This window comes from Euprymna scolopes, chromosome 3, assembly GCF_053919585.1.
Source record: "Euprymna scolopes isolate OS-2025 chromosome 3, ASM5391958v1, whole genome shotgun sequence".
Lineage (NCBI taxonomy): Eukaryota > Metazoa > Mollusca > Cephalopoda > Sepiida > Sepiolidae > Euprymna > Euprymna scolopes.
In genome coordinates, this window is record NC_136484.1 from 694,965 (window position 1) to 720,408 (window position 25,444).

General features: G+C 35.0%; 2 protein-coding genes across 3 annotated transcripts; both read right to left on the bottom strand.

Moving 5' to 3' along the window:
• Nucleotides 1-5,293: 5,293 nt before the first annotated feature.
• Nucleotides 5,294-20,114, bottom strand: LOC145252706 (uncharacterized). 2 transcript variants are annotated; one of them, XM_080112537.1, is made up of 2 exons: nt 19,919-20,114; nt 5,294-9,186 (listed from the first exon to the last, which is right to left on the bottom strand). In XM_080112537.1, exon 2 carries the CDS (start codon nt 8,555-8,557, stop codon nt 6,776-6,778), a length of 1,782 nt encoding a protein of 593 aa, XP_079968663.1. In that variant the 5' UTR covers nt 8,558-9,186; nt 19,919-20,114; the 3' UTR covers nt 5,294-6,775. The 2 variants fall into 2 exon arrangements, with proteins under 2 accessions (XP_079968663.1, XP_079968672.1); XM_080112546.1 differs by lacking the exon at nt 19,919-20,114 and adding an exon at nt 19,550-19,685.
• Nucleotides 20,115-23,894: 3,780 nt separating this feature from the next.
• On the bottom strand, nt 23,895-24,899 carry LOC145252557 (uncharacterized). Its single transcript, XM_080112117.1, has one exon. The coding sequence runs from the start codon at nt 24,897-24,899 to the stop codon at nt 23,895-23,897; it is 1,005 nt and encodes a 334-aa protein (XP_079968243.1).
• Nucleotides 24,900-25,444: the final 545 nt, after the last annotated feature.

The window sequence follows — 25,444 nt, forward strand, 5'->3', positions numbered from 1 at the left end:
TGGGGGATGCCCTTTTCTCTACCCTGCAACCTGTTTCCCACAGAAGAGACGTTGCGAGCCTATCCTTGTTTTATCGTTATTTTCATGGCAGGTGCTCGTCTGAACTCCAATCTCTGCCCTCCTCGCCAATCCTTCACGAAAAACACCCGTGGAGCTGAATCCACTGTGAAAAATTTCCCCCACTCTTTATCTGTGCCTAAATCAAAACGCAGATTCCATGAACAAAGCTTTTCTTAGAACTGCACGCCTGTGGAACTCTGTTCCGTCTGCCTGCTTCCCACCAGACTACAACTTGGATGTCTTCAAGTCCAACGTTAACAAATTCCTGATGAAGCGCCCTCTTAAGTAAACACTTCATTAAATCTCCACAATAACGTAATGTACTTGTAATAACCCTTATTCCTGAGTGGCTTCCGGGCCTTGATAAGTGGTGACCACCATGTAAAAAATAAAAAAGGTTGTTTTGAGGAGATTGAAGCCAATTCTCGAGAAAGAAAAACCGTTCCCAGAACGGCCGAGACCCCCCTCTTCTATCCTGACCACCATCCAGTGGACGAAGAATAAGATTTTTGTGAGACTTAAAGTGTTTTGGTGACCTGACGATGTACATATGTAAAAACCCTGTAACTTTTGTGAAATTAACTTTTTGTAACTAGAACCCTGAGTGTCTGTCTTTCCTTTCCGGCGTGCATGCAAAGCTTGTATTTTTTGCTTTTTAGCAGAAACCAACACAGACACGTAGAGAATTTTGTGAAGCCCTCCGAGTTGAAAAAAAAAAGCGATCACGAGCCACAGTTTCTGATGAAGTTAGAGGTCAGTTGCTGACTGGACCCTGGAGCATGGGAGGCTGGTACATACTTCCAAAAAATGCTCACACTAAATTTAATAAATTCTATGCCATGTACTCACAAATTCGAAGATAGACTGTACAGTCATTTGCCTTTTTTTATTGTCAGTTTGAAATTTTTCACATTACTCCAAATTTCTTTCCCTCAAAACCACGTGTATTTTTGCTGCACATATAAAAGTTGTAAGAAGCGTTTGCCTCATTGTAACCTGTGTTTCCTTCTTGACGTGTTCTTTCAGAAGGAAATGACTCAGGTATCCTAGTTCAAGACAAGCAATGAAGCACGCATACACTCTCCTTATTGGCAGAATTCGAAAAGAAATAGTTTTGCGCTAGATTCCCTGATGTCATTCCAAAGGAGCTAGCTTAGCTTTTTATTAAAAATTAATGGTAGTTTAGTACGAATATCGAAGGGTACGAAACAAAACTCAATAAAGGTACAAAATGCAGCAGATATGATGTTTGAACCAAAATAAAAACAATGCAAAAATATAAATGGAGTTACTGTCACAAGAAAACAGGGCATAATGCAGAAGTGTCCACCCCCTCCCCTTTAATTTTATTTTGAACATCTATAGGTCAGACACCTCCACCCCACCACATTGCTATCGAGACAAGTGGCAACCAAATGTCCACACGTTTTCCCGTGAAAGGAAGCAAGTTAGATACCCCATCGCCATTCCCCCTCCCACCAAGTCATTCAGCAAGACACATACCAAGGTCACGATGAGAAATCATCCAGACACCCCATCTCCACCTCAAACGAAACAACAGGATGAAAGAGAAAAAAGGGAAGAGGAGTAAAACAAACTTTTTAGCAGGAATCACGTGCTTACGTGCAGAACACAAAAAGGGGTTAGTGGAGAAAACGACCTGAAACTGATCACGTCCAAAAAAACGAACGTCATCAGTGAACATGGTTCGTATAATAAATCGGAAGCCCACTCAATATTAATCTCGTCCCTGGAGCCAAAAGGGAATTTTACCAAGAACTATGGATACACCTTGGTTCGGATATGTAGGAATGAAATGTCCCAATATCGGTAGTTGAGAAACAAGTGAGAAAGAAAATATAAGGGAAGAGAAGTGGATAAGTAAAATCTGAAAGACATTGAATTGCACGCCGGCGAAGATGGATTGTCTCACAGTACTGTTCAATATCGTCTCCCCCCTCCCATCATATTTCATCAGTCGACTCGCTGGACTGATTTGCATTTTTGTTTTTTTCTATTTTTTTTATTTTTAATAATTTCTACCGCCTTACATGACTCAACCATTTTTCCACTTGGAGAAAAAAAAAAAGAAAAGATAAAAAAGGGGATGAAAGAAAAGAGACCATGTTTATCTGAACAATCTTCTTCATTGTTACCCCTCCCCCTTTTGTTTTGACCCGTTGGACACTGTCTGTATGTTTTCTTTTACTATTATTTCCTTTCAATATTTTATCTTGATTATTAAACTTTTAACGTACAATAAACGACATGCATATAATATATATGACTATGTTGTTCTGTTATTCATTGCCTGGTATTTTGTCAACCATTAATCTTATGAGAATATTCCACGATGGAATTACTGTTCAGAATCTGGGTAGGGTGCCACTTGGTTATGATAATTTTACGGCTGGCCACGTACATCATTTTTTTTATTTTACAATGTGTTTCGGAGACAAATTCCCTTTTGAGATTTTTAAACCGGGATGTATTGTCACATTACATAATTATTGGTACAAAAAATTCCATTTTCTCCTAAAAAGAAATGGCAATTAACTTGCTGTTGGATGACACCTGTAAACTTTATAATACAATGTTTCAACACCACACGATGCACAGCCAGAACTTCTCCAGGAAACACAAAGGAGAACAAAAGAGCACAAAAATTCAAACCCGACTATTCTATACAAATTGTACATAAGATATATTAAATTATCCTTCAGGTTCATGGTTGTAACTGAAGAACACCCAACCAGATCCACAAATTTAAAAACTGATGAAAAGAAGCACTATAAAAACAGCGATTTGAAAGGTGGGTACTTCGCATAATTGGCTATGCACATAACAGGGGTGTAAAGGCTTACGAAGTTCACATAATTTACCATCTAATCTCCACATCCTTATAAATTTACAACACAGTTTTCAGACGGTGATGCGGTAGTTCTCAAGCCAAACTTGCCAACACTCAGAAACAGTCTTCAGAGTCTTGACATTTAGGTTTAGTAGTTGATTCCTCACAAAATATCTCTTTAGAGGTTTCAAATATCACAGGGTTGCATAAGGAATCACGCTCCACACCATCTACCAACCTCGAAAAATAAATCGAACTTGGGACGAGAACACAACAAAATTAACAGCATCCGTTTCCACAAGCAAACATTAAACATCCCCATGCAAGGAACGATCACCCAACAACTCAGTTATATAATCTACTGATGATACAGACAATTGTCTTAATAATTTATATGTGGAGTGAGGGTTATGAACAACACATAATATCAAAAGAAACTGGTGTAAGTCCAAAACACTTTGTTGATTGGTTTAGAACAAAACCCTATTGAATCTTAATACTGCATCTTAGAACATGGGAGTTCCAAAGATATTGAAATAGATAAAACAAAAGTTGCTCATAAGAATTACAACTGAGGAAAGTACAGATCAAGCCACTTGGTATTTGGGGCCACAGAATGGGAAAATGGTTGGTATAGTGTCATGGAAATGGTGGACAGAAAAGCGACAACATTGTTGCTGATAATACATCAGTAGATTCCACCAGGATTCCGAATTATTAGTGATGGGTGGCGCATGTATGCAGTTACATCTGAGATGGACCCTGGAGTTTACGCACACGATATTGTAGTACATGCACGACAGTTCATTTATTCTAGTGATGCTACTGTGAATACCCAGTTGATTGAAAATATGTGGATGAGGCCAAACAAAAATTGCATAGCTAGTTTGACACATCAAAAAATCTTTTCCCCTCATATCTGAGAGAATTAATGAGAGTAGGTCCTAATAAATTTAATGAAATGTTATGTTGCATAGTACTCATTAATTCTAACTTGTGAATAAAATATTTATTTTGAAATAATTACCCTACAATTTGTCTGTGATTTCATTTATATCATTTACCTCGTCTTATTTGTGAAGTTAAATAAAAGGAAATTGCAACTAATTTTTTAAATAAATGTTATTCTTAGAAAAACTAAAAAATTAAAAATAATTAAAATAATATTTTACACAAATTTTAATTTGAAGTATGCACGTGCACAAATCTCGTGATGACCCCACTTTAATAAAATATGTAGTCATCATTTTTTTTCTTTGCAATGTTTTCTTTGTTTTCTTCAAATTCTCGTGTAAGGTAAAAGATTTCTGTAAAAAGTTGTCTAAAAAAGAAGACACAAAAGTCGGTTTTCTTTCTTTCTTTTTGCATCAAAACTTAAAACATATTTCGTTTCATATATTCGGATTTAGCAATTTTAAGTTTCCAAGTGATGTCAGCATCAGGTGGCCATGTTTTCAACTCTAGCCAAGATTGCCTGGATAATTAATCTTGATGTTGAAGCACCGAAATATTCACACAGTTAAAATATATGGCTTTTCTATGTAGGCATTCAAGTTCTCTCCTTTGTTTAAAATTTACTTCAGTGTGATTCACAAACTTGACAAGAATATGATTTATTTTTATATTTTACTTCAGTCAATTTTAAGAGATCTAACGACTCTATCCTCGACTTAACACTTGATTTCATTACGATTTGAATTTATATGTGAGTGCTATTTTAATGATAACCGTTGTTCCCTTTATGCCTACTATCTGTATTTGTCTTCTAAGGATTGTTTCATTTCTTAAAATTCATTTATATTAGGCCAGTTTCTCTTATTACAACCAGTATATTTATTTCTCTTTGTTTCATTTTACTTCAGTCGAAGTTCATCGAAGTATTGGGACCCTCGTTCCTGTGGCTTATACTTGATCTCTATATGAGATACATAGATAATCAAATATTCTAGTAAACTATTCTGAATTTTTAAGATAGGGAAAAGCCGTAATAAGAATAGAGATGGAAAAAGTCAGGTATGGCTGATTATATCTGGGTAGAAAAGTCAAATCATCTAAGATTATAGGATGAAGTAAAAAAATTATAAATATATAAGAATGGATAAGATGCCTTAAAAAAGCAGCATATATGCTGGGCCTCAATCAATTACTAAGTAAATCTAGTATAGAATTTAACACAATAGGGGAACTTAATTTTACCTAATAGATAATATGTACAATAATAAGTATATATATATATATATATATATATATATATATATATATATATATAGTAATAATTCATAATAGTAATATGACTAGAAATAAAATAGGTTTAAGGCTCCTACAATTTGTAGTAGAACATTCCTCAAGAACCCACAATGCTTAGAGTACTCTGAAAACCAGTTGTTACAATGATAACAGGTAATTTCATTACGATTCAAATTTATATCCGAAAGCTATTTTAACAATAGAAGTTGTTCCCTTTAATGCTGCTACAATGTTTTGCTACAGCTTGGTCTTCCAGGAATTGTTTCCAATTATTTTTAAGAGTTTGGTCATTAGGCTGTAATCGCATAAAAATCGTTAATATTGATTGACTTCTTATAGACTTCCGGGAATGTACAGGTCCATGGGGGAAATTTGAACACACTTTATTGTCATACATTACTTTAATGTGTTCATAAAAGATTACGAACTTGACAAAATATGATTTATTTTTATATTTTACTTTAGTTTGTTTTGAGCGATCAAATGGCTCCATCCGGGACTTAACACTTGCTTTCATTTTGATTTGAATTTATATTCGATATTATGAATGACGAGCCATAAATTTGATAAGAATAAGGATTTTCACACTATTTAAAATATACTTTAGAACGTTTTCCTAGATCGAGAGACTCATATATATAAACAGAGAAAAATTGACAATACAAAAGTATATACTAGTGCATATAGATTTAATAATCATTAATTCAATAAGGGAAATACATGAATAGGGATGAGTATAAATGCTCTTTATACCCAAGTATTTTGAAGCAGAATGCATCTAAGTATAGGAGAGGAGGTATGATAGATAACAAATAAGACGAGAACCATTAGATATGTTTCCTTTGATGCTGCTATGATGTTTCACAAGAGATTGGTCTTCCATAGATTGTTTCCATGTATTTCTTAAGCTTTTTTTTCATTAGACTGCAATGGTATGAAAACTCAATTTTGATTAGTCATTTCTAAGGTGTAGATTTCTGGTAAATAAAAGCATTTTATTTTCATACCTTACTTTAATGTATTCGTAAATTATTCACAAACTTGACAAGAATTTGGTGTATTTTTATTTTACTTTACAAACACAGGTTTTTTTTACTTTACTTAAATTAGGTTTTAGCAATCAAGGTGCTACCTCCTGAAGCTTAACTTGATATAATTATGATTCAAATTGGCAACAAGATACATCTAAAGAAGGTTGGAGGTACAGCCTCTGAAATATTGTAAAACGAACCCACAAGAGTAGAACAGTAGTCCAAATAATTCAAATAATACAAATTCAATCCTCTTCACAAAAATTTAGAAACATAATCAAATTCTTAAGTTGTCTTCTTAAATTTGGACCATTTACATTCTATCATTACTAATCCTCGCGATGTTACTTTACCATCAACATGACAAATTCATTAACTATTATCCTCAAGTGGCTTCAAACCTTGATAAACAGTTGTTCTTTAACAAAGAATATAAAGATAAAACGAAAAAATGTGGCCTTTATGGTTGCTATAATGGTGAAATTGACTTTTGATATAATATACTTCTTTTTAGGCTGATTGGCTCCTTTTGAGTTTCTAGGACTGTGCATTAGATTAGAGTACTTCTTTTTATAATTTTTAGTGATTATTCTTTGGGAATATGTGTACGCAAATGTACACCTAATTCTGATTTTGTTATAAATGTTGATCCACAAAGTTCACAACAATGAGGTTTATCTCCTGTATGCCGTCGCATATGTACTGTCAACTTTGACTTATCTATAAACGCAGCCTCACATAATTCACAAGAATATGGTTTCTCTCCAGTGTGTATTCGCTTGTGTTTCTTTAAATGAGAAAGCTGGGTGAATCCGGAACCGCACACTTCACAAGAATAAGGTTTTTCTCCTGTGTGTGTTCGTATGTGGTCTTTCAGGTGATGCTTATTAGAAAAAGCATAACCACATACTTCACATGTATAGGGTTTTTCACCAGTGTGTGTTCGCATGTGTCGTTTTAAAAGGTAATTGCTTGTAAATGCAGAACTACATATGTCACAAGGAAAAGGTTTTTCTCCACTGTGTGTTCGAATGTGCTGTTTGCAGTAGAAATCGTCTGAAAATTTAGCACCACATACTTCACAACGAAAAGGTTTCTCTCCAGTGTGTGTTCGGCTGTGTCTTTGCAAGTGTGAGATCTGTGAAAAGGCTGATCCACAAACTTTACATTTATAAGGTTTTTCCCCAGTGTGAGTTCTCATATGTTGTTTTAAGTGTTGATTATTTGTAAAACAGGAGCCACACACTTCACAGGAATATGGCTTCTCTTGAGTGTGTGTAAACATGTGCCGCTTGCAATTAGCATCATCTGAAAATTGCGATCCACAGATTTGACAAGAATATGGTTTTTCTCCAGTGTGTGTTCGCACATGTCGTCTTAAAAGAAAATTATTTACAAACGAAGATTCACATAATTCGCATCGGTAACGTTTTTCTCCAGTATGAGTTCGAATATGTTGTTTCAAGTAATGACTATCAGTAAATGAAGATTCACATAATTCACAAGAATAAGGCTTTTCTCCACTATGTGTTTTCATATGTCGTTTAAAGGTTACATCGTAGGAAAACTTTGCTCCACATATGTTACAACAATATGGTTTCTCTCCAGTATGAGATCGATTATGTCTCTGTAAATGTGCAATTTGTGAAAATCCTGATCCGCAGACTTTACAAATATATGGCTTTTCGCCAGTATGTGTTCGTATGTGTTGTTTTAAGTGATGCTTATTTGTAAACGAAGACTCACACACCTCACAACAATATGGTTTTTCACCAGTGTGTGTTCTTAAATGTTGCTTAAAGCTAGAACTGTCTGCAAATGCAGAACTGCATTCATTACAAGCAAAAGGTTTTTCACCAGTGTGTGTTCGTATGTGTCGTATTAGATCAAAATCTCTCATAAACCTGGATCCACACACTTGACAATGAAATGGTTTTTCTCCAGAATGTTTAAACATGTGCTGCTTTAAGCTTGACTTCCGTGAAAATGCCGACCCACATTCTGAGCATGAATAAGGTTTCTCTCCAGTATGAATCCTTTTGTGTCGTTGTAATGCAGAAACCTGTGTAAACCCTGAGTCACAAACTTCACAAGAATATGGTTTCTCACCAGTGTGTGTTCGTATGTGTTCTTTTAGATGATGTTTAAATGTAAACGCAGAACCACACACTTCACAAGAATATGGTTTCTCTCCACTATGTGTTCGCATGTGTTGTTTTAGGTGATGACTATCTTTAAAAGAAGAACCACATACTTCACAGGAATATGCTTTCTCGCTTATCTCTACTGTTTTAACATTAGATGTGCTTGTACTTTCAAGCTTGCACATCTCAAAGGAACAAGGTTTCTTTTCAGCAAGTGTTTCCATGACGATTCTCAAATTATTTTATGAAATGGAAAATAGTTTTTTTTTTCAATTGTATAACTACTTCAAATCCAAACTGTAAAAACTGTACAATTGGTGTATTTTAATGTCATATTCAAAACTGTTCTAGAATAAGCTTCAGTAGCTGATAAGCTTGTGCAATATAGTAAAATGCATTTTTTACTTCATGAATAGGATAAAATATATATACACAATTGGTGTGCATCTATTTACAGTTTGACATTATATTCAAAACGCTCATAGAGTGAGCTAAAGTAGCTCATAAGTTTGTGGAATACGGGAAAATATATTTCTTAACTTCATAAAAATGCTGATCTAATTGTTTTTACTTTTAAGCTTACATAGCTCAAGAGAATAAGTCTTCTCTTCAGCAAGTGTGTTCATAGCTATTGTTCAATTACTTTATTTAAGTAGTAAACATGTTGAGACTGTATGTATTTTCACATCAGAGTGTGTTTCTGTGACTTTTCTTAAATTGTTGGTAAATCAAGATTCACGCACTTCACAGCAGTAACGTCTTTCTCTAGTATGATTCTTCACACTTCATGAAAATGCTAACTTATTCACTGCAGAAGATGACCAGTAGTCACCAAATGGAAGATCATGGAATACTGAAAGGAGGAAAACATGTTTTTCAGAATTTAGAGTAAAGAATCAGTTTCATATGTAACATACAATATACTTTATTTTAAGGGTATTCAAACTATGAGCACCATTTTAATTTAAGTGATATTAAATTAGCTAAGCATTCAAGTGTGATTAACGTAAATAAAAGGTTGTTCCACTCAAATCACGTAATCTACTGATGTCCAAGAATAAAGTACAATGTCAACAAACACTTATTGAATATGTACAAATAAATATTGTAACATAAAAACTTGTACTTTCAAGTGTGCATATCTTAACAGTCTTGTCAGCTTTCTCTTGTTAAAAATCAGTATATACCTTCAACATAATTGTCTAAAATAAAATTATAAGATATAAATAAAAGAACAATTTGTCACTCATATTAAATTTATGAATAATTAAAATGACGTTTTCTATTGGTTGAAATTAAAAACTGTCTTCTCTTGTATTAAATAAGATGTTTTAAAGTCAATATATATATATCTAAAAAATTATTTCAACAAAAAACAAACTCTTTCTAAAGGAAAGACAGCACTTTAAAAAGGAAGCGTTATTACCAAAGTTTTTGAATATGATGAACTTACTTTGAAACAACTATCTTTTGAAAGCGAAGACCAAAGCTAAGTGTTGATTTAATTGAACTTTATTTGAGTATCTGTATATATATATATATTTCACGCGGTTAATGGTAGGCGAATGGATTGGGTCTCTGCTAATCGAACCAGAGATGTCTCGTGTTGCGGGGTTCAAATCGTTCGACTGGTATTAATCGTGAAACTCTGCACTGAAGATTCCTGAAAGGATGAAACACTAGTGTCTGTAGGTATTTAATTATTATAGTAAAAAATAATTATGACAGCCCCTTTAAGAAATTCGTTTCTTATCGTTGAGCACTTTAAGTTGAATTAAAGCTGGTCAATTTAGCTCTCATGCATAGATCATCCTATAACGATTAGATCACTCTCTGACTGACGTAAATGAACATTTAAATTAAGATGTTTAAATTCAACGTTATTTCACGCAGTTAATGGTAGCCAAATGGATTGGGTCTCCGCTAATCGAGCCAGAGATGTCTCGTGTTGTGGGGTTCAAATCGTTCGACTGGTATTAATCGTGACACCCTGCACTGAAGATTCTCGAAAGGATGAAACACTGGTGTCTGTAGGTATTTAATTATTATAGTAAAAAAATAATTATATGTATAATTGCTTTAAATATGTGCAATAATTTGGCTTGGCTTACAGTTCCTTTTTCTTACGAAGGTGTTCTACAAAGTGCTTAAATTAAAGCTATTCTTACTTAAAATAATTTTCCTTACACTCTAGTCTCTGCTGTTTTATCATCAGAAGTGGTTGTACTTTCAATGTTTCTCTTTAGTGAGTATTTCTATGACTTCTTAAATTGCTGGGAAACGAAGATTGACACACTTCACAGCAGCAAGGTCCTTTTCTTGTATAAGTTTTCATACTTCATAAAAATGTAGATCTATTTAATGCAGATAAATATTGTAGAATACCAAAAAAACGAAAAGTTTTTTACATCAGAATTATCTGTAAATATAAATTGTCTACAGGCATGAATATTCTTTTATTTTGTTGTTTTTATTTAAATATTAGTAAATAAGGAACCATTTCGATTTAAAATTCTAATCTTATGAACACACATCGTTATTAACTATTTAGAGACATATTCTTGGGTCTTGTCTAAGTGTGAAAATACAAAAGAACAGATGCGACAACAATACTCTATGCATGGACGAATGATGACTATGTAAAGACATAGGACCCACTAAGGTGTGGGTTGTTTTGTTTAATCTATTTGCTTTGTTAATCATTAATAAGTGAGAAACTATTTCACATTAAGTTTTACATTTGTAATCTTACAAACATGTTTGAAATGTGCACATAAGCTTAAATGGCTAATTAAAGACAATGTATACAACGAAAGTTGGCGATTTTTTCAGAATATATAAACATTTAAAGCATAGTCTTAAGATTAAATGCATAATACTAAATAGATTGTAACTAGAAATGGTTTCTCATTTACTGTTATAGAACCGTTACCTACCCATTGATGGACTCTTCCAAATACTATATTAATCAAGAGTAAATCTTATCACAATTTAGAAAAAAAGATGGAACATATGCCAGCTTTGTTAAATTAGGATTATTGTGTTAATGTAAAAGAAAAATAATATCATTAAACACATTTACAATTCGAAATATAACATATATATGTAGCTTAATTGAGAGGCTCCTATATCTCTACATAGTCATCATTCGTCCATTTTATTTTTAATCATGCTGACATGGGCGTGTAATTCTGATAAAACAAAAATAAATTGATAATTTTTGATCTAATACAAGTTTGAAAGCTTTTTTTAACCAAAATTTCTATGCCTCTAAAAATGCACTGGCAACAACCATAAAATTTAACATCATTTAAGCAAAATAGTACAATTTCATAAATCTAAAAGTTTTAAAAATCACACCACATTTTTTTAGCATATATGATAGGTATGTGTAAAAGGAATAGCAGATTCACAAAATTTGTAAACATTTTGACCCTTTACTTCACTTAAAATTCACAAAAAATGCAGAGAATCAACCAATTTTAATGAACATTTCAGTATTTTGAACCCATTACTAGGGAAAACAATACAGATCCGAATACCCCTAATAATCAACTTTTAAAAGGTAAATCGCTTAAAAGCAATGCGCACCAGTACGCTAACACATGTTGACCATTAATTCTCTTAGACTGATAAATGTAAAATCATTTATATAAAAAGATGTGCATTTTCTCCTCATGTAGTTCCAAGATAGGGGATCGATTTATTGTATTAGAAATTGTGCACACATATAAGTATACTAATGAGTTTTACTGTTAATTTCAAAATTGTAAATGTAAGGTGACAAAACTTGATTTTGAATTAAAACTAATTTGAGAAGAAAATGAAAGGTAATTTGTCTGAACAAAACCTTTATAAATGTTGGGTGACAAAACTTGAAGATAACCATAAATATGTATATAAAATAGTCAGAAAAAGACAAATTTAGAGGGAAATCTTTTAAAAAGCCAAACTATTTAAAAAGGCTAAATTCGATAAATTTAGCCTATAAATGTCGAGTGGTTCCAAAATGGGTGATCGATTTACTAGAATGCTGCATTAGCAAATGAGCACACCGTACAAATATTTAAATATTGATTATTCATTTTATTTGATAATCTCCCCATTTGATAATAATCTACTGAAAAATTAAAAGAACACACAAATAGAAAAATATAGGGAGTACCACTCATACACGTGAACAGAAAAATTATTTTCACAACTAATATCATTTAATTAATCATTGTTGAGTCAATATTTTTACCAATATTAATATAATTGCAATAAAATATTTCATATAATTTTATTGATAATAGTTTCCAGAGTATTATTTAGTAATAAAGCGAAAAATAAAATTCTAACTTGTGTACATTAAAAAAAATATCCTTAATTAGAATATTTTTGAATGTACACAAGTAAGGACTTTATTTTAAGCATTTCCTTTTTATTACATATTATTTCTTAAAATTGTTGAAATTCTTACTGACAAGTAAAGGAGTAGGGATAAAACAACATTTAAAACCTGCAACAAAATGGGTCCATTACTTACAAGCAATCTTGCTTGTAAACTGGACAAACTGGTAACATAGACGAATTTAACATGTTTTCCATCTGAAAACTGAAGGATGCAACTGAGTAGTGGGTTTAACAGAAGGAGCTAGAAGGTGCAAGTCAGCGTCATTATGAGGTATTGAAAAGCAGGTGTAATGACGGAATCTGGATCAGGCATGAGGATTAGATCTTGGCTGGGAAAAATGATATGTTCTGAATCAGAAAAACTAGTATCAGGAAACACTAAATCATATAAGCTTTCTAAAAAAGGTTGGTTTAATGTGATCTAATGCGATTAAGTCACGTTTATCATTGTGGTCAATGACAAAGTATTTATCAGAGTGTTTCAACACTAGGTATGGTCCATTGTAGAGTGGCTGTAGAGGTCTGTGTATAGAGTCGATATGAATGAAAACCTACATGAATCAAGGTCAGGTGGATAGTACGGTTTGAAAGTTATAGAGTATGGTGAAGCATACATCACTCGAAACATTGCGGATTTCAGACAGTTTGCCTAACCGGAGGTGGTCATGGGTATGGATCTGTCAAATGTGAAAAATTCACAGGGAAGGCAAAGTTTTTTTATTCAATTGTATGAATTTATGGAGGGAACGTCGGGACCATCAATCTTGTAGAGGATATATATGTGTTCTTTGACTCCGCTATCAAAATGGGACAATAAAATACTGAGTTACAATGTATACAACAATATATTCATTTATGAACATTGGAAAAGGACATAAAGCGAGTGTGTGGGTGTACATATATGAGAAAGTAGGTTCTGGATATGTTCATTGTGGATGCATGTGTACCAGGTATTTAGATGTAGTCCTGATAAGTTTGATAATGTGTTAGAGAATTAATTGAATTGTTTATGACAGACCATTACCGTTCATGATGATATTAAGTCATCTTACCTCGAGTATGTATACATGTGTACTGGCAAAAGTTTTTGTGTGAATTTATGGAGCAAACATTAGTCTTTGCAGTTGTGTCCTTTAGTTTTTAGACAGAAAACATGTGTTGGATTCATCTACATTACCAGCTTGTTCTGTTTACAAGGAAAAATTGCTTGTAAGCAACAAGCTTATTTTGTAGCAGTTTTAAATGTTTTTTTCTCTCTACTCCCTTACTTGTTAGTTAGAATTCCAACAATTTTTAAAAAATATGTAATAAAAAGGAAATAGCTAAAACAATGTGAGCTGCATCTATTCATTGTTGTGTCAAGGTAAAAAAGGAGAACAGAAAGAAACAAGAGAAAATTAAAAGGTCAAAAGGAAATGGCCTAGATGTCATGTTACTATGAAAATGCCAAATCAACATTGATTTTTGTGTGCCACACTCATGTGGTTTATTTTGTGCCCATGTGTTTGAACCACAAGCGAAACACTGTTATAGTAGTCATGATAGTTCCTATAGTTTCAATTCTAAAAAACTTGCTAAGGTATCTATAAAAATTAAAACAAAGGTGACTGTATTTTCTTTTCCAAATGATAAAAAATATTTTACATTTAAACACATGCAATTAAAAGAGAGTATTTTTTGCTTGAAAAATACTGTTTTATTTTGTTATAACAAAGAATTGTTGAATTTACTAAGGGTGGGTCTCATAGGAGAAGAGAAAGAATTCTCCTATCTTTGGATGATGCTAGAACATTTTCTGCTACCTGAAACAGGGTGCCCGGATTTAATGCATATAGACAATCTAGTCTTGTCAAATCTTGCTGAACAAGAAGTTGAGTGTATAAGATGTACTGAATGCCTTATTGGGGAACCACAGAGTAAGGCTCAGTCGAGCACTTGTCACAAAATTATGATAGAACAGAGAGATACTTGCAATGACTCTGCTATGAGAAAAAGACAGCAGAGAGAAGAAAAAGTATGACCCACAAAATTTCAAAGTTGGTTTTGTAATCTGTTGAGGCAGGAAAGGAAGCTCTGAACCCCCCCCCACCAGAGGTGGCAACAGTTCTCCATTTTAATATGATTTCAAATGAAAGCCTGCTAGGTAAAACAACCCAGATCGAACTATCAAGATCAAAATCAACCTTGTAATGACTACAATTTCTTATTAAAATTGCTGAAAATCATTAAAATGACATGCATTTTGGAATATGACATCTTTGTTCCATAACAGGTATGTACATCATAAAGATTTTTCAGTAATTTAGTTTTTAAAATATGTTTAATCTTATTTATAAAATCCATTATGTCTATCTGCCTGTTTCCAGTCTTTAAAACTATATCTCCTCTGAGTAGGTATGTTGCAAGACCATGCAAGATGGCCAAATTATTGCATTTTTCATTGGTCTATACCCAGTTGAAATAGTTGGTAAGAGATCCAAATTGAAAAAAATGAGAAATTAGCAAAGTCAACTTAAACTGCTTTTCTATACATGCACAAACACACACACACATATATATATATATATATATATATATATATATATATATATATATATATATATATACACACACATTTGTACATTAATCTTAATTTATGTTTAGTTATTTCCTATCCAACTGACAATGCCTGATTCCATAATGTCTCAGATTGGAGTGCTATAAATTTTGGTTTCAGTTTCGATTCTTACTGATGGCACCTAAGTTATAGTTTTTTTACTTTTCAAATCATCACTATATATTGGGAACAGTATATGAAATAATTGATAGAGAATTAACTTTATGCTAATAAAATATGAAATCTGCACGAATTAAAATACCATATTTAACTACATTTCATGACAGAAATGATAGGCACCCCCTGCTAATTATAAATAAACACTAAAAATAAATTGGTTACACCAATTAAATTACAGAAATTTGTTAGGTAGACAATATCAGAGACATGTAATGCAAAAGAAAATCTGCAAACACATATATTAATATTCAAGCATGGCCAATGTAGATAAAAGGTCCTTACATTAAAGTTATGCAACTTGCTGACATCACAGAATAGAGTACAGTTAAGAGACAGACATCTACTATGAGGAGTATTTTGAAATAGATACATTTGAAAATTTATAATTAAATACACTTTTAAAAAATATTAGATTACTATAATACTTTCCTGGCAAAAATTAAGGTGTTTCTTCTTCATTAGACCAAAATTTGGAAGTAAAAAAACCAATTTCTACAAAAAACCTACTTAATATATATGTCAATTTTAACTAAAAACAATGTTATCTCCATAATTGCCATGTTATAATTACTTAAATATTACTGTATTATTACATAAAACAAGAATTTTCAAGCTTTATCAAAAAACAACCACTATATTTATAGGGCCATGTGACATAAAAAAAACAAGGAAAGTAACTGATAGCTTGGAATTAGCCTAAGATTTCAAATGTTTTCATAAAATAATTACCTCCCCTGTTACGATACGACCTTTTTTGTTTATCTTTAAAGCAAAACGTTCAATTTTTGCAAATTTTCTTTGAAAACTATTTCATTAATAATTTTCTACCCAATCGTTTTTTGTAATTCTTGGATACGTTCATTATTGCGACAGGACAATTAAGTAGATACTTATTTTTACTTGAAACTCGATATGTCTATTTTCAAATTTCCCTCTAATAACGAGGAAGTATCAAAAGTACTCTATATTTGCATGTGGCCATATGTAAAATAATTATATTAAATAAAATATTATTTATTGGTATTTTGTTAATTTTTTTCCACCTTAACACTCACTTTTAAATAGACGACTTTTAAAGGTTTCCGGATCTGTTGAAAATGAATATCATATGAAAATATGAATCTGGCAAGTAGTTTTCCAGATATTTTTGTTACAAAGTGATACATTTTCGTCATGATTTTCTTTTTATAAATTTTAGGCAAAGGTAGATAATGTGCATACTTGTAATGCAATTTGGATATTTCCAGCTGTTCCACTAGTATTTTCAAGTTAAATTCAACTTTTACTATATTTTTGTTGATTGAATTGTTAGGTGAAAGTACACAATAGTTACAAAACACCCCCTACTCCATATGGTTTGAGTGGGTTTCTGAATAATAGCGTTATTATTTTAGCACCATAACATAGATGCACAGGTACCAAAACATTTATTCTGTCAGGGTCCATCATCTATAGGACTTTTGGAAGGCATACAGCATTCTCAGCCAAAAATATATCGGCAACCACTAAAATTAATTAAGTAATACACTGGAAAAAAACAAGGTCTTAATATCTGGAAAACTAATCATTTGCCTCAGATTTAAATGTGATATTCGTTTTCAACGGACTCTAAAACCTATAAAAGTCGCCTTTTTAAACATCATTTTTAAGGTGAAAAGAAAAACTTTCTGAATTTATTTAAAATAGTCTTTCTGAGAGCCAGTTCGATAGCTTAAAATGTCAGATTTTTTTCAATAAGCCAGTTGAGCTGAAATCCACAGACTGCCGCCATTGCGCCCTTCCATTAAACCTTGTGTCTGCTGGTATGTCAATTCATGCATACTCACACTTACTAAGTGCAATACACACACACACACACACACACACACACACACACACAAACATTGCCGTCTGCCCATTTGAAACAACAATCACAAAAATATTCTTAATCTTACTCACTGAAATTACTTTTTAATATAAAAACAAAGAACACTGACTCTTATTAACAACTTTTAATGAAATATAATTTATTTAATTGAGCAGAGAAGTTTTTATTACGATTTTCTGACCCCTGTAATGCACAGCTCTTAAACTATCGAGTCTGACTTCTTCAATATCTCAACTAATGAATCCTCCCTTGTTTTTACAAGAACTCTAAAATATTCACAAACATTCTGTTTTCCTATTACTATAAACTTACATTTAAAATATGTTAGATTTGCATATCCCTCTATATTTACATGATAAACCAGAAAAACAGCAGCAGCTGCAACAGTCAATAATGGCGACGCTAAGACAAAGATGTCCATCGAGTTAATACAAATGAACTCAATAAATACACACATCAATTTTAAAGCCCATTCTCTCACATACACACATCAATAGAATAGCTCGCACATCACTTCAACCAAGAAAACCGCCAGATAAGGCTGCACAACAAAAGAGAAAACCAAAATGTAAAACACAAGCATTGAAGTAAACGCAACTTAGACAGCATATTAATGCAAATAAGTATTACACAAAACATTGCAACAATTCAACACCAACTAGGTTAAATATAAAACTTTTTCAGCTTTGAATCGATATAACACATGCATACATACACCAAACAGACGATTCCCTACAACACATTAAGACACAATAAACAAACACAATTAAAATAGCAAAATATAAGCTAATTATCAATTTTCCCTTTGTCTTTAACTACATCTGCGACACCATTATAAAAACAGTAGCCGTTGCGACAAAAAAGTCAGTTGCCCAGAGTCACAGCAAGTTGCCCAGCATGGGATAATTATCGGCTCTGTCGGATTCCCCCCCCCCCGACGTTAAACCCACTTTCATGCGCATCATCCATCAATTTCTCCACACGGAAACAACAACAAGTAGGCACCACCACTGCCGCCCTCGCCACCAACTACTGTGAACCACGTGGTGAACACCGCTCTATCAACAACAAGTAGGCGACGCTACTGCCGTCGCCACCATACACTTTATTTATAATATAACACTGGTGTCAGAAGCATGCGGCAAGGAGAACAAAGACTTAGACAATTTAATTATGAAAACGTTAATCCTCTCAACAAACAAGGAGAGACGCTAATGTGTGCCACGCTATCAACTCGTTCCATCAACAACAAGTAGGCACCACCGTTGCCACCAACTACTGTGAACCGCATTGTGAACACCATTCTATCAACAACTATACCCGCCGTACTGTGAACCCGCCCCATCAGCAGCCAGTACCCGCTGCCGTACTGTGAACCCGCCCCATCAGCAGCCAGTACCCGCTGCCGTACTGTGAAACTGCCCCATCTGCTATCAATACCCGCCGCCGCACTGTGAACTTTTTTCTATCAGTATTAATCTTAGCAAGAACGCCAAGGGTACAGCCCCGCGTGTTTCAAAGATTTTATCATGTAAATATGATCGAGATCTGGGGGGGGCATTGTTATATTTGCATATCCTTCTATATTTACATGATAAACCAGAAAAACAGCAGCAGCTGCGACAGTCAATAATGGCGACGCTAAGACAAAGATGTCCATCGAGTTAATACAAATGAACTTAATAAATACACACATCAATTTCAAAGCCCATTTTCTCACATACACACATCAATAGAATAGCTCACACCACTTCAACCAAGAAAACCGCCAGATAAGGCTGCACAACAAAAGAGAAAACCAAAATGTAAAACACAAGTATCAAAGTAAACGCAACTTAGACAGCATATTAATGCAAATAAGTATTACACAAAACATTGCAACAATTCAACACCAACTAGGTTACATTTAAAACTTTTTCAGCTTTAAATCAATATAACACATGCATACATACACCAAACAGACGATTCCCTACAACGCATTAAGACACGATAAACAAACACAATTAAAATAGCAAAATATAAGGTAAATATCAATTTGCGAAATTGACCTCACTAAATATTGTTAGAAATTTGACAATTATATCATGTCTCCTATCTGTATTTAATAACATTAAGTAATTAATAATCAAATAATTCTTTAACAATAATTTAATTAAAAAAAAAAATTACAATAATTACATCAATTTCAATAGCCAATCAAATTGCATTCTTACGAATATGTCCCAGTATTTTCCTCATATTTTGGTTTATCTAAACTGCGATATTATTATTATTATTAAATTAGACGTTTGTTGGCTTCTTTGCCAAATACCCGAGAACTGAAACAGAAAATAACTATCTGCGTAATAGTCGTCTACCGTCTAACTGTCACTATCGTTCTTTTTCCTGCAACGTCTCCGACGTTACATGGCATTAATGGAACGGCCTTCCATTTATGTTGACCAGGCTTGAATTAGTTAATATGCGTGTCTACAAAAAATAAAAAATAAAAAGAGCACACTTTTTTTAATCATTGTAAACGAAAGGGATACACAAATTGATACTTACTTTATTTTTAATCTGATTTCGTATGAAAATCTGTTAGGTGTAAAAAGGGTCAAATCAAATTCAAAATGGCAACTAGAAATCAGGTTCGCAGAAAACGAAAAATAACGAACAAAGAAAGCAAACGATTCCGTAAAAAAAATGTGCTGATTATTTCAATAATTAGAAATGAAATTAATAAGGCTAAATTCAAGCTATGTCCCCCCCCCGATGTTCACAAACGCTTTCTGCGAGTCTGTCAGCTGACTGGGCAGGGCAGGTTCTGAATAATCGTTTCTGTTTTAATTAATTACTAGCAAGCCACCCGGCGTTGCCCGGTCGTAAGATACGCTTTAATGCGATAATTTCATTCATGCAGATCATTTTTTATTATTATAGAGAGAGTTCTCTATAGATTATTATATTTACTCTAATATATGGTAGTAAAATTAAAACTGAAAATGTATATTCATATATGAGTTGGCTACTATAAGCTAGAATCCGATTCTAGCTTACAGGTACGGGCAAAAATAGGGGGACCTAGTTTTGAAAGCCGATTTATGATAATTTTTTTGTAAGTTTCCGACTACTTTTTGATTGCATTTGAAAGATTAGAGACTAAAGTTAATTTCCTAAAGGGGGAAAAATATTTGTACACGTGAAAAAAAAAGTTATGAAAATGTTTGAAAGAGTAGGATAACGCTGTAAATTATAAGAATTACCTCCCTTGTATTGAGTCGTACAGGTAGTGGTGGTTCCTCCAAGATGGCCGAATAAAGCAGTTAATCTTTTTAACCCGTGTCTTAATTGTATTCATTACAATTATATACGTAACGTCGTATTTCATGGTGGCAGCGGATACCAAACAACCCCCCCCCTAAAAAAAAAAATAAAAAAATAACGACGTCCAAAAGAAGAAGAAAAATGGCCGATCACAAAAAGTGAGTACACTATTTTCTACAAAAAACAAAAAACAAAACAACTTTTCCCTCTGTAATGAAAGAGTGACCAACGAGAACAGAATAAGGCAAAAAGAGGAGTAACTGCTCAAGTGGGCTTTATTGAACTAAATCCTCACATGAGGAGTCCATGAGAGAAGCGTGCGTACCACGAGGAGACTCTCGAAAAAGGAGGAATCAGGGTAAAGGGAGGGGGGCTGTACAGGAAGTAGGAAAAGGGAGATAATCAATGGATGCTGATGGGAGAGTTCATCTGATTTCACCACATTCTCCGCCGCTCAGGGAAAGTCCAGGTCAGTCAGCTTCTCAGGGACCAGGTCGCTGCAGTAGTCTATTTCGGCTGAAATAGGAAACAAAGAGAAAGATAAAAAGAGTTCAAGGTTGGTAATTTTCATCTAGGTACCGAGGTTTCCGACGAACTCTAGAGGAGCGTCACGGATTGGTTGCATCATATAGGATCGGAGAGGGCCTCAAATTATCGTCTTGGAAGGTTGATTGAGGACAAGGAGGAGCGAGATTCTCTACAATAGAGTTAGCGGTGTCAGTAGGGTTTACCATAGAAAGGTGTTCAGGTTCCTCGAGTGTCGAAGGGAGTATGTTGGGTTGGTCATTTGGCAGAGCACATGGTGGGTCAGCAATGGTGGAATCTAATTCCCGAAGTGGCTGGGAATGAATTGCTTCTTCTGCTAAGGGAGCAATATGACGAAGAGATGCAGAAGTTTCTCTTCCATTATTAAGCCGTACGTGGGCATAGTTTGGATTCACATCCAGGATCTCCACTGTTTCCACCGAGGGCTCATATTTACTACCGAGCACGTGTCGCTTCAGGAGAGCAGATTTAGATTTTGTCATCCATGTCGGTATAGATTCCCCTGTAGACGATTTTCTTGGGAAGGTACACATGCGTTCGTGAGGGGTATAATTAGTAGCAGTGGAGAGCAATGAACGTATACAATGGAGGGCCACGTCTAGAATTTTTTCCCAACTACTAACATGAAGATTATTTGACCGCAGTGCTAAGTTCACAGTTTGCCAGATAATTCCATTGTATCTTTCCACTTGACCATTACCTTGACGATTGAAGGCAGTAGTTCTGCTAGTGGCAATTCGCCGGGAATTTAGGAATTCCTTTAGTTCATCCAACATAAAGGCCGTGCCCCGGTCAGAGTGCACAAAAGATGGATTTCCAAAAACGGAGAATAGGTTGGCCAAATACTTCTTTACCGTAGCCGCCGAGACGTCTGCACAAGAGTAGGCGAATGGGAAATGAGAATATTCATCCACAACGGTCAGTATGTACCTGTTACGAGAGTTGGAAGGTAGAGGTCCTTTGAAATCCATACTTAGTCTCTCGAACGGTTTGCTCGCCTTTATGAGTGGTTGGAAGGACACTTTAATAAATCTTGGTTTTATCTCGGAACACACCTGGCAAAACCTAGTCATAGCCCTTATGTCTTCCACCGAGTAGGGCAAGTTCTTACTTCGAATGAAATGCAGCATTCGGGTCACTCCAGGGTGACATAAGCTCCTGTGTAGATCGAACAATTTGTTATTCATTTTTGCGGATGAACAAATTCGAGACAGTGCATCAGCGGCCGCGTTTTGTTTTCCGGGGCGATACACTATATCGTAGCTGAAGCAGGCAAGCTCTAACTTCCACCTAGTAATCTTCTCATTTTTTATTTTGCTTTTACCTTTAGGGTTTAGCATGAAGGAGACAGATTTTTGGTCGCTGATGAGCTTGAAATGCTTCCCGAGTAGCAAGTGTCGCCATTTTCTGATCGCTTCTACAATGGCATAGGCTTCTTTTTCCACAGCGGAATGCTTTTGTTCTGTAGGCGTTAGGGTTCTTGAAAAGAAAGCTGCAGGCCGACCGTTTTGGGTTAGTGAAGCAGCAATAGCATGTTCGAAAGCATCCGTTTCAATTTCAAGGGGGGAGTCCAAGTCTATACTAGTCAGCGAGGATTTGGCAATTTCTTTTTTTAGGTGGAAGAAAGCATCCGACTGTCTCTCAGAGAGGGGAAAACTAGTTACTCTAGTCAGGGGATGTAATTTCTCAGAAAAATTGGGTATCCACCTTGAATAGTGGGAGAACATTCCCATCGCTTGACGGAGGGAAGAGAGGTTTTTTGGTACTGGTAGGTCCATCAATCCTTTAAGTCTGTCAGGGTCGGGTTTTACTGACCCTTTACTTATGCTATACCCAAGCAAATTCATGTGGCCGAGTGAATAGTAGCATTTACTTGCATTCAAAGTTAAGCCATACTTTGCCACACTATCCAGGAATCCTTTCAGATTATTGTCATGGTCCGTCTGGTTTCGTCCACATATAGTGACATTATCAATATAAGCGTAAGTACCTAGAAGGTTTTCACGCTTTATCATGTCATCCATCGTTCGCTGGAAACTCGCCACACCATTGGTCACTCCGAAAGGGATTCGACGAAACTGATACGGGGACCCAGCAGCTTCAAAAGCTGTATATTTCCGCTCTTCGGGTTTTATCGCAACTTGATGATAAGCACTTGTCAGGTCTAATGTGCTAAATACTTGGTAGCTGGCAATCTCGTTCACCATGTCCTCTATCCACGGAAGGGGGTAAGCATCCAATAATGTAAAGCAGTTTATTGTCTGCGAATAGTCAACGACGAGTCTTTTCTTGTGATTTTCAGGCGATATTACTAGTGTTTGGGCTCGCCAAGGGGATTGCGAGGGTTCTATAATGCCTTCTTTCAGCATAAGTTTTACTTCTAACTGAATGAGTTTCAAGTCAGGTAGGCTATGTCTTCTGGATTTTATAGCTACCGGACGTCAGTCTGAAGTTAGATTCGCAAAAAGGAAGGGATAGCCAATATTGTTCATAGCAGTCAGTCCACACACAGAAAGGGGAGTAAGTGATCCCCCAAAAGGTATTTCTATTGAAGAAAGTCGACATAGAAAATCATGCCTGAGAATGACATCACAGCACAAGTCTGGCATAACAGAAAGCCTCACCTTATGGTATTCTCTATCTTTCAAACGGAGGGATACTATACAATGTCCTAAGGTACTGGATGGATGGGAACTGCTGCCATGAAGATTCGTTCAGTACTTGGTGAGATAGCGAGCCCCAGCTTCTTAACTTGGTCTGGGTGTATAAAGTTTTCAGTGCTTCCGGTGTCTATGAGTATTTTTACCGTTTTACCCCTTATTCTCCCACATAATGTCGATCGAGACAGGCTTTCCGAAAAATTATGAGTAGAGAGAGAAGCGATAATAGACTTACTGGGGTTGATAGCAGCGGCGGCGACGATGGCGGACGACTTGCAAACACGTGCGAAATGCCCTTTTTTGTTACAGTTCTTACAGACGGCGTTTTGCGCGGGACACTCAGATCTGTCGTGCTTCCCTCTTCCACAAAAGTAACAGCGTGCGACAGCGGCTACTATCCGTTCGGGTGTGGAGTGTACGGTGACGTTTGTTTCCTCGGCTCGGGTAGACGCGCTTACGGCATTCGTTCGAGAATAGGACGCTAATTGTTTCTGAACCGTTTCCATAACGAGTGCCTGGTTGTAAGCGGCTTTTAAGTCCAGCAACCCATTCTCTAAGAGTTTTTGTCGAAGATAGTTTGATAAAATTCCATTTATAAATGCGTCTCGAACGTATTCATCTCTCGCTTGCATCTCCGAGACGGTACAAAATTCACAATCCTTGGCAAGGGTTTTTAATGACTGTAAATATTGGTCGATGCTTTCGTCCGTTTGTTGACGGCATGTGGCCAAAAGATGCCTACAAAAGATGCTATTTTTAGGCTGTATAATAATGGTGTCCAGTATGTCCATCGCGGAATTAAAACAGTCCACGTCAGAAATATTTTTGAAGATAGTTGGAGAGACGAGATTAACGAGGAGGCTGAATTTAAGTCTGTCAGTCAGAGGAGTTTGTTGAGTTTCACCGGCAGCGTCGAGAAAGATGGCAAACGATTTTTTCCAATGTGTCCAGATATCTGCGGCGTCGGATTGGCTGGGATCTAGATGTAGCCGTTCGGGTTTTAAATATTTCTCCATAGTGAGGAGAGGATTTAGTTCAATAAATTGTAATGAAAAGAGAGACCAACGAGAACAGAATAAGGCAAAGAGTGGAGTAACTGCTCAAGTAGGCTTTATTGAACTAAATCCTCACATGAGGAGTCCATGAGAGAAGCCTGCGTACCACGAGGAGACTCTCGAAAAAGGAGGAATCAGGGTAAAGGGAGGGGGCCTGTACAGGAAGTAGTAAAGGGAGATAATCAACGGATGCTGATGGGAGAGTTCATCTGATTTCACCACACCCTCAAACAAAACAAAAAAAAAAAGCAAAAAAAACAAAAAAAAACGGAGCATGGTGGCAGCGGTTACCAAACAACCAAAAAAAATAAAATAAAAAAATAATGACGTCTAAAAGAAGAAGAAAAAAAAGGCCTATCACAAAAAGTGAGTACACTATTTTCTACAAGAAAAAAAAAAAAGGAGCATTCAACATGGCGTCTTCCAACATTGCACTGCCCGTCCTGGACTGGATGAACGAAAATAAACACAAGGCATATAACAAATGGGTCGACTTTATGTCCTCA

What these genes read in the sequence shown, in the direction of transcription:
- LOC145252706 (XM_080112537.1), bottom strand. Translation starts at nt 8,557, where the DNA reads ATGGAAACACTTGCTGAAAAGAAACCTTGTTCCTTTGAGATGTGCAAG.
- LOC145252557 (XM_080112117.1), bottom strand. Translation starts at nt 24,899, where the DNA reads ATGGAGAAATATTTAAAACCCGAACGGCTACATCTAGATCCCAGCCAA.